The sequence below is a fragment of the Balearica regulorum genome, chromosome 8 (assembly GCF_011004875.1).
Source record: "Balearica regulorum gibbericeps isolate bBalReg1 chromosome 8, bBalReg1.pri, whole genome shotgun sequence".
Lineage (NCBI taxonomy): Eukaryota > Metazoa > Chordata > Aves > Gruiformes > Gruidae > Balearica > Balearica regulorum.
Genome location: NC_046191.1, coordinates 3,775,264 through 3,790,446, shown reverse-complemented (window position 1 = coordinate 3,790,446; position 15,183 = coordinate 3,775,264). Strand labels below are relative to the sequence as shown.

At 42.0% G+C, this 15,183-nt stretch overlaps 1 protein-coding gene across 14 annotated transcripts in view; it reads left to right on the top strand.

The window, feature by feature from the left end:
- The window catches only part of NFIA (nuclear factor I A), a 254,670-nt gene extending 239,818 nt beyond the window's left edge, over positions 1-14,852 (top strand). For all 14 annotated transcript variants that reach the window (XM_075759241.1, XM_075759229.1, XM_075759230.1 and 11 more), the window contains one exon: positions 7,557-14,852. In XM_075759241.1, coding sequence (XP_075615356.1) covers positions 7,557-7,633 — 77 coding nt within the window. In that variant the 3' untranslated portion in view covers positions 7,634-14,852. The remainder of the gene's footprint in view (positions 1-7,556) is intronic.
- Positions 14,853-15,183: the final 331 nt, after the last annotated feature.

The following is a 15,183-nucleotide window of genomic DNA, read 5'->3' as shown; positions in this document are numbered from 1 at the left end:
AAACCTTATGGCAGGGAAAAATATCAGAGAAAGCCATCGTCTCTCTCAAAGATTTCATCTCACCATCCACTTAATCCGCTTGCTGTACCTCAGATCTCAAGTAACTTTCATACTGTGGGCTCACTTTAATGGATAGAATCTATTTTTCATGAAAAAAGCAGGAAATAAGCTGTCTTTCGTACAAAGATTTACAAAATGTAATCATTGTTGAAATATTCTCTTTGAACTGCCTTGTCCGCAGGGGTGTCTGGCTCCCAATACCCCCGTTTCTTTAGAACACCCTTACAAGTTCTTCTGGTAGATCAGGTACACTGGTGGTTCTGGTCTTTGATGTCTTGAATGAATGAAAGAAAAGCATAATAAAAGAGAGCTGTTGATCAAGCATAAAATACTCTTTAAGCTGACAGAATGGCAGAGTTAACACATTCTAAGCTGCTTTTAGGTTTTTCCTTTTTTCCTCACATTTTCCTGTGCTTTGTGTACAGTGGGGGTTTTTATTTTTTGAAAAGTCTCTGATCTATGTAGTATGCCGTCCTCTAACAAAAACCAAAATGGGATTGTTTCTCTCTCTTTCTCCCTTTCTTTTTTTCTCCCTCTCTTTCACTCCACTATCTTTTTTTTTTTTTTAAACAGCAAGGGTTACGGTTTAGCATTACTGCAGTTAGCTTTCAGCATATGAGGCAAAGTTTAGAAGTTATTTTGCAGATTTCAAAGTCGATTTACTAGCAAATAAATTAACTTGTTCGCTTAACTGTTTAGAAAACTGGAGGAAAACTGTAACTCGCAAAATGTTCCCGAAGTAAAAGGAAGACCCTCTGTCCAAAAGCAAAATTGTAAACCGAAAGACCAACATAAAAATGACCTCATTGTAAGAGAACTTTCTTTTAGAGTCAGAGAAAAGGGAAAGTTTTCTTCCTGTAGATCTAATTTAGATCTTAAGTTCCCATACATTATTTATACATCATATTCAAAGTGCTAGCCTACTCTCCTTGCTGGATTACGTTTCAAACATTTGCCATTGATAAGTCTTTGCTGTATTATATTCAGGCTAAATGTGAATATGTCATAGCGCAGTCAATCTTTAATCCGCTGAGCTTCAGGTTGGGGCAGCAGGGGGTCCGGCACTCAGAGCATTGCTTTATACTTGAGAAACATCTGGGGCCAGCTGGGACACTTTACTGGAACATTCAGATGTCTGGAACAACAGCAGGAGTTACTGTATGAGTGTGTTTTCATAGGTTTGGGAGGGTTTGGGGTGACTTAGTTAAAAACACTAGCTGTTCCCAACTTGAGGTTTGAACCCAAGCAGAAATCTTGCCTGAAGTGAGTTTGTTGGTCCCGGGAGAGAAGTGGTTTGGACTACTATACATTTTTAATAGTCAGCAGGCAGAAGTCCATATTACAAAATTATTGCACGTAATTTAATGCAGTTTGCCACAATTGGCATTCTCGCAAAAGCTATTGGATGCAGAGCTACTGTACGCATCGCCTGGAGACTGGTGTCCCTCCTGGGACGGGTTTTATCTTCCTCGAGACAGTATAAATATGCTCATAGTGGGGCGTGCAACTCTCCTGGGTGTGGATGTTGGACAACCAGAAGATTCACTCACGGTTTTATGTCCCTTTGGGGATGACCAACATGCTACTTACGTCCCTTTTGGTATTTCATTTTGGAAAATATAATTACTAAATAATTAATCCCAGCTCTACGAAAAGTACTTCCATAGGCACAAAGGTGACCTTGTCTTTAATATTCACCTTTTGGTTACACGATAGGATCAAATTTCAAGCCTGGAGAAATTCTGGAGAAACCAATAGAAAAGTGGGACGAATTCAGACGTGGGGTAAAGCAAAGGCAGTTGCTTCATCTGCAGGAGCCCTGCAGCCAGCCATTCAGCCAGAAGCTGAATTTCCAGTGCCTTCACTCACCCTGGCAGCCCTTTCGAAATTACATCAAAGCCCCAGGTTTGGCCCCTTGCTTTCAGACGACCTGCCATAGGGAAGAACCTTCCTGGGACCTCTCACAAGGTGATGTCTAAAGGACCAGTTTGCTGCCTAGGTGTTTACATTCTTGTTTTATTTTTGCAACCAGAAGGATTCGTTACCCTGATTCACCTTCCTGGGGTTAGTGGTTTTGATAGCCTTGAAGGTCTTGAGATAACTGAAATGTCATCCCCAAACAAAACAACTCAACTGATGCGCCGTGATGAATCCTCGCAGGTCCCCGACGCTCGTGGCTCAGGTCAGCTCGGCTGCTCAAACAGCCACTTTGCCGGCGAGCTCTAAAGCTGCAAGGGTTTGTTTTTTTTTTTATTTATTTAGGCTCTTATCAAAGGTGGATTTTCCCGCCCGGGCCCGTGCACCAATAACTTCCTGCAAGCGCAGCCGTGCCCGGGGCAGCAACAGCCGCAGCACCGCGGCAGCCGCCTTTGAAGTCCCGATGGCACCGACCCGTCCCGCTGCCAGGCAGCCGAAGCAGGCTAAAACCTGAAGAAAATGGCTAGCACAGACCAGGTCTTAGCCCTAAGTGGATTAGGTGAAGCACAAGCTCCAATGTGTGGAGTTTGTCAGAGTTTCAAACGTGTGAATGTCCTTAAATAACCTACATCGCCCGGAGAAATAAGCCAACTGTCACACCCAGTTCTGGATTCCACATTAACAACCTCCTTCCGCAGCGTTAAACTTTGCCCTTGAGGACTTTTGTTTAACTTTTTAATTCGAAAAACAGATAGGGCCGCTTTACAACGCTCACTTTTTGTACGAACTGAAAGGTCTTATTGTTAGGGCAGGAGATGTGCAGGTAGAAGTAAATTTAACAAGTTTGCATTTGATTGTCTTTCTGGTTTAAAACACGTGAGCAGTGCTCACGGTTAGGCGCAGGAAGGCTGGTTTAAGGTGATTTTAATAAAGAACGGGCCAGTTTCTGGGCTCCTGACGCAGGCTGAAACTGCTACCGGAGTCAATGAGGCACATTCAGCTTTTTTTCCTTTTAAATATCCTGAATCGCAGAGTGTTTCCTTGCCGTTCTTCCCATACAAAGGACCCGATTGTCAGAAGTCGCTTGAGGATTTTTGTGTGTCTCTGCTATCTCCAGAAGAGCATAAGAAACAAATAGACTTGCGCTATCAAAGAAGCGTAATTGCCATTTCAGACTTCCTGTTTAGGATTCAGTCAAGTAGATATTGTTTATGGTTCATAAAACCTTACTACTGTGAGGATTCTCAGATACTGGCAACGCAGAGTTTCAACTTTCATGGTGCTGTAAATTAGGGGGGAAAAAAAAAAAGTGTGATAATACTCCTCCGAGAACAGTAAAATAGAGCTCTGCAATGGTTAAATGGAATTTTATAAGCACATTCGGTGTGGAACTGTTTTGCATTACATGAGTTGAATACCTTAGAGATGACACACATCTGCAGGCACTTTATTAAATCCTTAGTCAGCACTTTTCAACCTGATGAGATTACTTCTTCATTTGACTGGAGAAAGGGAAGCGAAGATCTCGTACTGGACTGCAGAATTCTTTCTGATGTTTCACCTTGAGTGCTGGGGAAGGACAGCGAGATGCTCGGCAGGACAATACAGACCCGTAGTGGCACCGACAACTGCGTGGCAGTAATTTTACTGAGTAGGACCTTTAGCTCCAGTGGATTCATTTAGTTCTAAACTCGCTGGGAGAATAGTACTGCAAAGTAAATAGAGGGGAAATAAAATACTGGCTCTTTTATGAAAACGCACGGAGATAATATCATCCTGACCGTATTGTGATAGTGCACATCATTTAAATGGAGATTTTAAATTACGAAAGGCAATACGCCGTTCTCCGTCTGGGTGCAGTCGGACAGGTTACAGAACGTGAAGGGATAAAATGGGTAAGGTGCTTAGATGTGAGAGCCCAGCCTGCACAGCATTGAGCAACGCTCTGAAAGAAGGCATCGCATCCTTCAGCCATCCGAACGTAGGGATCCGGGCTTCTTTTTTTCCCCTCTAATCCACCTAATCATGAAAAAAAAACCCTTGACGGATCCCAACTATCGGGGCCCTGAATGCATCGTACTCTTCCTAGACGTTTTCATTTGACGCGCGGAGGTCTCCTCTCCCCTCGCAGAGAAGTTTCACAGGTGCTTCAGAAGGACAATGGCGCTCTTCAGACCTAATCCGGGAAGACTTAGACGTGTATAGGAGGCTTGAGGGGGATATGAGATCTTAATATTAAAATGATTAGTAGAAAAGGAGGATCATTCCGTGTGTGCGTTTCAGCTGTAAGACGCTCTAAATTAAAACGGTATCCTGAGAGCGGTGCTGGTGGGATCTGATGGGTAAATGCGCTCTCTGTCTCGCTGCTCTGCTGCCTCAGCCCATAAAACATCTCATCAAAGTGGGGTTGCAGGAACAGGAGAAGTGGGATGCAGCTGTTTGCGAGGTGCTCGGAGTTCAGATCCCGTAAAAGCAGCTTTTCAGTAAAGGCGATCTGGAGCCCCGGCACGGAAGTTTAAAAAATAGCCGCGTGGTTTGGGTCGATCCTGTAAGGGTTAATTAAGTTTTTTCATTGGTATTAAGGCCAAGCAGTGTCTGCAGGAGTCATATTGACACCCTAGTGCATGGTAACTCTACTCCTTTATTGACATGTTGCTAGTCAGGAGCACAATAGCACTCTGTGTCTGCAAATCATTGCTAAAATCATCTCAAGAAAAAAAAAAAGTTTGAAAGCCCAACGCTAGACAAAGGCCCCAGAGCTGCACTGCGCCGCTAAAAACTCCGGAGTCAGCAACTTCTATTGATTAAAAACTAACCTTTAAAGTAACTCGCAGAGTGTGTGGTTAGCATTTAAATTTAAACATGTCATGAGTTGATTTGTGTTACTGAATACCAACTCAGAAGGAGTTACATTCACATCAGATTTTTTTTTTCTAATTCCCTTAAGCAGCTAAAGTATTTCATGAAATGTCAATAGGGCAGGGGAGAAAAAAAAGGTGTTTTGGAGGGAGGGGACTCGCGCCCAGCCTCGCCGTTTCTTTTCCCATGCAAATAGTCACCCCAAAAAGAAAAGTGTGGGGAGCGACACACAATAATTAGACCTTTGTCTAACTTTCCCAAGTGCCAGAGAAAGACAGATTAATTAAATATACAACAGTGTTGGTTTTTGGAGTGGGGGTCTCTCTTGCTGTGGAGGTCATAAATTAGGCAGAATAAATACTTCAATGTGTTTGCAGCGGGGCTGCTACGTCAGAGCGGCTGGCGGGCGGTGGGAGGGCGCAGCGCGGCTCTTGCTAATGATAGTCACGTCTGGGGCTGTCTGGTTGCCCCTAGCAACGAGACATGATGTAACACCAGGATGAACTTGAACTTGGGGGACTTGAAAAGGGAACAATAGACCAGAGCAATCAATAAAGCCTATTTCAGTGAAGGATTACAGAGCCGCTCTGGGGTAACCTTGTCTGCAAGGCGCAGGCTGAATAGCAAGATGCGTGAAGGAGCGCGGTGCCGCGGGGGGACGGACCCACGGACCGGCCGAAGGACCGACCGGCGGCGCGCATCCCCTGCCGGCCGGGGCAAGGGGACCCCCAGACGCTGCCCCGCTGCCTGCCCCGGCCACCTCCGCCGGGAAGAGCCCCACCTCTGCAACTGCAGCTTGCTCCCTTTTTGCTTTTTTTTTTTTTCCTGCTTTTCTTCTTTTTTTTTTTTTTTTTTTTAAATCAGCTTTGGATTTGAAGGAGGAGTGGCGAGTCCAGAGCAGCTCCCGCTCTGTCCCGGCCGGTGGGCCATGTGGCCGGGCCAGCTGCGATGGGAGCCAATTGGACATCTGCAATATAGATTTGAACCGTCAGCTAGGAATTTTTAACCCCTCTACTCCCTGCTGGGGACTTCCACAGTTCCCAGGCCGGCCAAAGACTGTCACGCTCAACTGACGAGCGTAAGGGACGACGCTGCAAAAGTTCGGAAGAGTTTGCAGCCTGCGGTGGTCGGAGGTGTCTCCGGCACAGCCCGTGCTCAGCTTCCCTGCGCCGGCCTAAAATCAATAGGGCCCTGCAATCAGGGAGGGGAGCGGGACTTGGCACCGCTTCACAAACCCTGCCAGAACTTTTCTCTGTTTATGAACGTTACATATGAGAACTATTTTGTTTAATTGCAGCCTGCGTAAGTCTAAATACAAAATCTGTAGGCAATAGATGGAGCCGATATGGGACTGGTGTGTTTGTATTCAGAAGGGTGAGCGGAGGAAGAGTTAGTTAATGAGGTGTATTAGAAGCAGGACAACTTCTCCGATGGTACTATTTATTTTACCGGTTCCTACCTCCATGGCAAGACCACAAAATCTCCAAGTCCCACATGAAACTTGCCTCAGAGTCTTCTGTAAATGTTCATAAATCCTCCCCGGGTTGATTATGCTATCAATCACGTCAGACGCTGAAAAGGAGCGGAGGAAAAAGTTGGTAAAACTTGTCGTCAGTTTATACATGCACACGTATGCACCTCATATATTACGGGAGCCAAAGTAAAAACGTGGGGTATCGGCAACAGCCCTTTAATACCTGAATCTTTCTTGTTGTATTACTTTACTTCAGGCTAAATAGTTGCCGCTTGTTGGTGTATTCCCACAGCAATATGTCATTGCCAAGTAGCATCCCCCTGCGCGTACAATCCCAGGGCCTAACACTGCTCTTATTCATCCCGGGTTCAGGTTGGTCTGACCTCTCCGGGGCCGAGTCGGGTCTCCCCGGTGCGGTGGCACTGTCCCGACTCCGGCAGAGCCCACGCCGGCTTTCCGACGGTGTTTATTTTCCTATCAGGGAGCGAAATTGCTTTCTGGGCATCTGCGCGGTTGGGTTAAGGACGGTATTGTTGCAGAGCTGAAATCCCAGGGAATTCCCTCCCTTTGCGGGGGGAGGAAAGAAAAAAGTAAAAAAAAAAAAAAAAAAAAGTTCCCAAAGAAAAGCTATTAGTTGAGGTCCGCGTTTTGTTTTGAAACACAAGTATGGCCAGAGATACAGGACATTTTCGCTGATCCAATTTCCCCCAGATTTGCTTTATCCTGGCTTTTCTCTAGCGATCCACATTTCTCCTAAGAAAACAGCCCTGTTGTTGAATTTCAGTGCATCTGTTCCAGCGAGACAGTTGAAGCAGGGCAGTATAAAGCAACAGATGCTTATGCTGGCACATGCCTAAATACCCAAGAAAACCCCAACTGCAGGGTGATAAATGGCACAGAGAGGCGAATGTGTATCGCCTTTTCAGGGGATTAGACAAAAGTGAACTGGAGGGATCTTCAAGCCATAATCTATTAAAAAGATTGATAACTTGTAACGTGACATGACCCCCGCGTTCATCTGTAGCTATGTCCAGCGACTGTTGGCGAAAAAAAAAAAAAGGAAAAAAAAAGAAAAGAAAATATTGATTTGTACAGTATTTTTAATTAAGCTTTGTAATTAGGTCGATTCGTCACGGTCTCAATTAGCCCCCCTCTTGGCGGAGGAGGCTGGCGGCGATGCCCGGAGCCCTTCGGAAAGCAGTGAAATCGGGCGGCGGGGCTGACGCTTCTCCTTTCTCTTTTGCAGTCCTGGTACCTGGGATAAAAGTCTCCGCTTCCCACCACCCACCGGACAGACCACCAGACCCCTTCCCACCTCTGTAACACGGAAGCAGCAGCAACGCAGCGCAGCGACTTCACATCGGCGGAAGGGGAGGCGAGCAGACACCGACAGCAAACTAGTACATGGAAATGGCAAACGTTATGGTTGAATGGCAAAGGCCGTAACTTTTTCGAGATTTTAATTTTTTTTTTTTTTTGGTTTTTTTTTTGGTTTTTAGACAACTTAGGACTGTTGTAATTTCTCATATGGTGCTGGAAATGGTTGGGCTTCATAACTTTTGAAGTGTTTCATTGGTAGTGTAAGCATTAGGTGACACTGAGTAGAACTAGCCTCTGCTGCTGCTTACCAACTCGCTGTTGTAACACACTTTCCATATGGAGCCTAACTGTTTTACAGTATCCTCATCGATCTTTCCCATACAGGTGTGAGACTTCTTGAGAAATCATGAAACACACTTAAACTATAACTTTTGTAGTAGCTGAATTCTGCAATATATAACTTACCGGACAGACATAGAGCATGTTTTTCTGTAACATATCGGAAAAAAAATTGCAGGTTTTTTTTTTGTTGGGGTTTTTTTTTTTTTTTTTTTACAGTCGGCACTTAGATACGTAACATGAACCATAAGAGCATTGTCAACAATTTTTTTCCACTCAATTGCAGAGCGATTTAAAACATCGAACTACTACTATTCACTAAAAAAAAAAAAGAAAAAAAAAGAAAAAAAGTTTGAAATGCTGCACTTACATTTAAAAAAAAAAACATTTTTCAACAATTTTCAACAATTACACAAAAATTCACGCAGAAATGGGGAAGTTGGTCTGTTTTGACAGAAACTGACAGGAATCAATCAAAACAATCGAATTTTGAATTGAGTAAAGTGCAATTTCATTGGATAGCTAAATATCTTTGTAAGATAGAGATTGTTGAAAATTCTATTTTTGTTTTCCAAGTCCTTCCACCCCAGGACTCTAAATTATTGGGGTAAAAAACAGCCTTGCAAGAAAAAGGGGAGCTATTTTTGCTTTTTATGTTTTTTATTGTTGAACTTGTATCCCTTTAAAACTGAAGGAAAATTAAAAAAAAAAAAAACAAATCTAATGGTGCTTTTACCACAATATGTTAACTACATTAAATGCTAATTAATCATTTTCTGTTATCAAAGCACATAACTAAAATGAAATCATAATATCTGTTAATTTTATAAGCTAAAAGTCACTATAATGGATTATGCCAATTCTGACAAATTTTACGTGTTTCCGGCAATATAGGGTTTATCAGTTCTCAAACACCTTGGGAATAAGAGAGAACGGTCCAGAAAGTAAAACACCTTCGTGTCCCTGAACTGGTACATTTTCTGGACTGTGAAGAAAACATTACAGAAACGAATGATGCTGATCTTACAACTTATGCCAGTTCAAAGCAAGGGCACTTGCTGAAGAAGAAAAAAAAGAAAAAGAAAAAAAAAAAACCACAAAAAAAGTTTGGACCCCAAACGTCCTGTATCTTATGTACAAAAAAAAGGAAAAAAAAAGAAAAAAAAAAAAAAGAGTGCAAGTGATTTTTTCTATCAGACAGCGGAGCACCCCTTTGCTTCACATGCAACTTTAAGAAGGTTTCCTATACTATACATATATATACGTTCTGGTTGGCAAGTCCAGCTAATCAGAGAAAGTCTCTGCATGTTCTAGTGTTAGTAACTAATTTTTATATAGTTAATGTAGGGTAAAGTAGAGTGCATTAAGACACAATATTGTAATCCCTATTCCAGGCACTTGCCTTTAAACTATGTTTGTTCGACCCTTCAGAAGGGTTTCTACTACTGTCCTATACAATCAAGTAACTGAAATTCTTGGGAAGACACTTTGCTCCTCATCTTTTCCCTGAAACAATGTTTTGTTTTGTTTTCTTAATTTGCACGAAACAAAAAAAAAAAAAAAAAAATTCCATATCAATGTGCCTTGCCCTGGATAGCGATTATTTGTGGAATTGTTGCACATGTTCCTATATTGAAAGGGGTTTTTCCCTAGTCAAGCATTTGGAGACACTTTTTGTAAATGTGACTTTTATGTCAGCCATTGTCAGTTTCAACATCTAGAATTAAATAGGATGTTAGTTGTTCCGCAGATAGGAGTAGTGTTTATTGTCCTGTATGGTCAGTGGCAGTGCTATTCTGAGATCTGTAGATGCTAGATTATCAGTATTTTTGGATGTTGCTGCATTTTACATTTTATTTGGAGTCTTCCTTTTTTGTTTTGTTTTCTCCCAGATATATGAAAATATGCAATACCTGCTTATATCATGTAGAAAAGCTTAGCAATTATTAATTTTTCTTTTAATTTTTTTTTATTTGACCAAAGTTGGTGCTGCACTTGACGCAGTGTGTTTTAGGTGTTTGTCTTTGTACTTTTGTGATTTTGAATGCACATGCAGGAAGGGCTCTTCTTAGAGAAGCAGTCAAACTGTGAAGCACTAAGCTGAACCCTGCTTCAAGCAATTTTTGTTTTACAACTGTTCCTTTCACAAGCAAGCCTTAAAAAAAAAAAAAACTTCCTTTTTCTTCAGATCCCACACCCATTTTTATTAGCAGACTGCAATCAATCCACATTCAATAAAAGTATATAATGCCCATTTTTATATGCACGTTTTTAAACTTCCAAGTTCTGAAAATTGTTTACTGGTTATTCTCTATTTAAGGAAAAAATAAAATGTTTTGGATTTTCATATGTGTCTGATAAGTGGTTGAGTAGTCATTTTGCTCTATTGTATTGTGTGATTGTTAGTATATGGTATCACATCCTCTAGCCAGCATCCTTTGCCTTCCCTATAGCACTTAGCTGGGCATTACTTTATTAAGACATATGTGCACTAAAAAAAAAAATAGCAGCTTTCAGTGCTTCACAGTGAAGGGAAAAAAGCCTAGACAAACATTTTGTCAGAACCTTGCTATGAGACAAGGTATTACCAGTAAATTGGTTGTATATACAATAAAATTGCACCCTTTTTTAAACAAAACAAACTAAGCAATAGTTTGGGCAGTTAGTTGTTTTTAGTGAGCATGTTGTAGTCATGGCTGCAAAGAGAGAGAATTAAACTGCCCACTCAGAAGATATGTAATTTGTATGTTGTATAGTTTTATTGATTACACTGATTTATTCTACCCTATTTTATAATGCAGGACTTTTGTAATGTTGTTTAAATGAGGAAAAATTTCTGTCAAATTAGCTTAGTGGAATTTCTGATTGTTCGTTATAAAGGCAGCGTTCATAGAATTGCTTTTTTTTTTTTTTTTTTCCTTTGGGAACTGGATTTAAGTTAAAAACTTTCCCGTTTCCTTTTTGTATGTATTTAAATACAGTTATTTTTCTTCTCTCAATGGTATAGCATATTCCTATGCTTGAGAAGTATAGGCTACTGAAGAACCATTGTAAATGGACATTACAGGTATGCTGTATTTTTGAAGGTATTTTGTCATATTAAGTTTGATGACGCTAAAGTTAGGGAACTCTGAGCAGAATTGCGAGAAAAAAAAATGTTTTAAAGGCTTTAAAACATTAGGTAGGCGGTCAAGGGTGTTAACTAACAGGGGTTGTAAAGTATTACACACTAAATTAAATTTTTCGTTCACCTTACTCTCCCGCAGAAAACACAGCGGTTCCGTTCTGTGCAGGTGTAGAGAACAAACAGTGTTTTAGTCCTCCGAGTCACGCCAGGAGCGGGGAGCCGGGCAGGAGGGATCCCGCCTGGGGTGTGCAGGCAGCGGGCAGGAGCAGGCAGGAGTCGGGCCGGCGGCCGTAGCCCCTGACTCCGCATCAGGTTACGTTCCCGCTCCCCTCCCAGTCGCTCCGGTCGTTCTTTTTGAGTCACGCGAACAACTTTTTTCTCCCCGTCTCCTCTCCAGAAACCGTCAGACGCACAAATACTCTGACCTGTATCCACCCCCCACCCATCCAAATTTAAAGCCCTAGAAATGGCTTAGCGCGAATTGACTTCTTCTCAAGTTAATTCCTTTCTTTTTTTCCTTTTTTTTTTTTTTTTTTTTTTTTGAGCGAGGGCACTTGCTTTTATCATGCCGCACACCCCAGCAATGCCATTATTATTTATTCTTCTTCTTCCTTTACAATAAAAACTTTCGGGCTTCGAGTTTAGGCAGCCATGGTACACTTTGTCTCTGTTGCTTGTTCCCCCTCCCCTTAAGGTTGAAGGGGAAAAGAAAAACCAAGTTTTCTCAAGTCCACAGTATTCAGTCAGCCCACAGGAATATGCAAAATCCCTCTAACATTTTTTTTTTCTTTCTCTAGTTCTCTTTGTTCCGTATATTTGCAGCTTTGTAGTAACAGTGTTATAAAATATTTACTGTACAAAAATACAAAAAAACCCAGATGCATAGCCTAAAACAGTTTTTTTTTCCTTGTGGTGAATTTTTTTTAAGAATGTCAGTTAATATTGTACTTTGCATTGTGTCTCTGGAAATATCTTTTTTTTTTTTTTTTTTTTTTTTGTAGAAGGCCTCCATCGAACAAAATTAAAACCATAACCGGCATGACAATGTAAGGAGAGCTTCAATGGCACCTAAACAATAAATAAATAACAAAATAAACCTCATGAGGTCTGTCGGAGGCAGGTCTTGTGAAGTTAACACTGCCTGCTAGGCAGGATTTTCATTAAATCAAGCTTACAATGCCAATTTTGTCTTGAAGTCAATGCATGTATTACTGTTTGACAGTAAACCCAGCTATGCCATCATCAAGTCCAAGGCTGCGCAATAGTCTAATTAGTATCGAGTACATTTTCCTTTTATTTTTTCCAATAAAAAAGCAGTGGGATGAAAATTGCTTTGATATATAGCAGGTAACATTGAAGCTATTCCATAGCACTTAACTGTAGTGAATACTGTGTCACCAATTCTGAAATCAATTTAATGTTTAATGCAAATCCATTACATGGTGCTATTACAGGCTGGCAAAATGATTTACAAAAATGTGACAACTTGGGCTCAATTCACTCTGCTTTCCAACAATGTAAATGCATAGCAGTGTTTATCTGCATGAAAACTATGCACTAATCTATCTGAAAAAAAAAAAAAAAAAGAAAAGAATATATCAACTTTGGTATCTACTTTCCGTTTACTTCGATCCTTGCCTTTTCGGTCATTGTTATAATGCCAGCTTTAGGACAGAAAGAATTATAAGAAAACCAGCATAATACCTGATATATTAAAATGTAGTGCCTGTGAAATCTGTATTATATTGCTCTTCTGAAGTAAGATTTTTCTACACCGGTAGCCTTCGCTGTCTGTCAGAACCTTCTGATATAGGTGATGTAAAATAACCGTACAATATTAATGCATGCTATTCCATAATGCTTAGTAGCTGTATGAATATTACTCAAAGTTATGTTAGTCTTTTTTTCTGACTTGGTTCTTGTCAGATAGGTTTAAAGATATTTCACTGAGAACGCAAATTCTGTCTTTTCTTGATTTGGGGTGTTTTCAGTATTTTGGAGGTATACATTTACTTAAATTCAGTATTACTTGTTTTTTGGGTTTTTTTTCTTTTTTTTCTTTTTTTTTTTCTTTTCTTTTTTTTCTTTTTTTTTTTCTTTTTTTTTTTTTTCCTAGAGGGCAGGACATGGTGTTTGAGACCAGAAATCCGTGCCTGGTAAGATTTTCGTCTCGAAAAGCTACCCTAAGAATTCAGAGAGCTTGCTCTGAAGAACAGACACATAAAGTTCAAATTTAAGGGACAGTCCTTTAAACCCACAAACGAGATTGAGCTCACGTTCCGAGAGATTTCTTAATGGGCAGCGGTTAACCAGGTACCCATGCTTGACCCTTCTTCACACCAGACTTCCTCATATAGAAAGAAAAAAACCCTTTTAAAAAAAAAAAAAAAGAAAAAAAGAAAAAAAAAAAAACCTCATGTGGTTGTTTAGTTTCATGCACAGTTGCAATATTTTTCTTCAAACAAACTCTGTACAAACTTTGGGCCCGATTCATAAAAGCTCCTTTGCTATTAACACGGGAGGCCGGTGGGCTTTTCTCGTCCAAATTGAGGATGGCTTTTCTTTCCGAGCGCACGCTTTGGCGAGCCCCGCTTGCCTCGGCACGCGTGCCTGCCGGCTTTCCTCTCCCTCCCCTTCCCCTCTCCGCCTCCCCTAACCCCAACGGAGAACACGGAGGGTGGGAAGGGGCCGCGGAGGAGGCGAGGGGCCGCGGGACCATGCTCCGACACCCCAGAGGCGCAGGCTGGCAGGAGAAAAGGGGGAGACAGGGGAGAGGACGACTCCGGCCGATGCCAGGGGTTCGTAACGCGGTGGTACGAGGCTGCTCGATTACAAAAGAGATCTTGTCCGTACCAGGAAAAAATAGGCTCGATCGCTACCTCTGAGCTCTAGAGAAAACCTTCGTAAAGGCGAACACTCGTACACAATGTGAACTTTTGTACTTTCTATGCTTTTTTTTTTTTTAGGGAAGACTATTTTCCACTTAGTTAATCTTCTATGCTCGAGCATGAACAAAAACAATTGTGTTGGGTGAAATCGCCCCCCTTTTAACTGCATCCACAAATTAATATGAGGGGGGGGAGAAAAAAACAAATAACAGAAAAGAAGATGAGTTTCTAGATGGAGCATGGTAGGAAGAGAGTGCCCGGCTTGGCATCCGCCGCCGCTGCCTGCTCTTGCTGCCGGCGCCCCGCGCCCGGCTGCGACTGCTGCCTTGGGGAAAAGGTCTGCGAAATTCTTTGCTTTGGAAATACAATCAAGGAGAAGTCTCCGCTTTGGCCAGCCGTGCCGTTTCCCCGCGCGGCTGAGCTCTGACCTAGCCCTGCCGCTGCCTGAGACTGGCCCGGCCAGGTCCCTCAGCGCCAATTTGAAATTCGGGGCACTAAAATTTCCACCCGCCATGTGAAAGATCTGCTGCAAATTCACTTGACACCCGTGTTAATACCATGTCGTGTTCATTTTTTTTTATGAGTCAGGCCCCTCGTGCCTCTAGTATACTTGTATTGACTCTCATAGTTACCATTTTAGTTTTACTGTGTTCTGTGAAAAAAATTGTAATTGGTTGAGAATCACTGTGGGCATCCATTCTTATTCAACTAAGTCTCCGCAGGTTTTTTGAGCTGGTGTGGATTAGTTTAACTCTTGTATTCAACCATTAGTGCTACCACCTTCTCACATTACAATACAATTACTGGAAGCAAGTACTGCATTTCCTATGCAACAAAAAAGGAAAATAAAAAATTGCTAATGCTAAAAGGCTGTGTTGTTATTTACTTTCAGCTGGGCACGGGGGGTGGAGGGCCGTGGGCATCACCGCCGGTCGTGGCATGGACCGGCGCCATCCCTCTGACCTGGGCGGGTTTGGGGGTTCCCAGGCAGTCGCTGTTCCCAAATCACGGGGATATTTGGTTAAATCGTCACGTCGGCCGTACTTTCCCGTGCTGTCGGTGTCCCATCAACACAAAATCATGCCTTGCGTGATAACGGATTAATCTTCAGATTAAATCATCCAGAGTAAAGACACGAAGCACGTCCAGTAAAAACTAGTTGAGGAGATAAATGAATTCTGCAAATGCTATGATATATC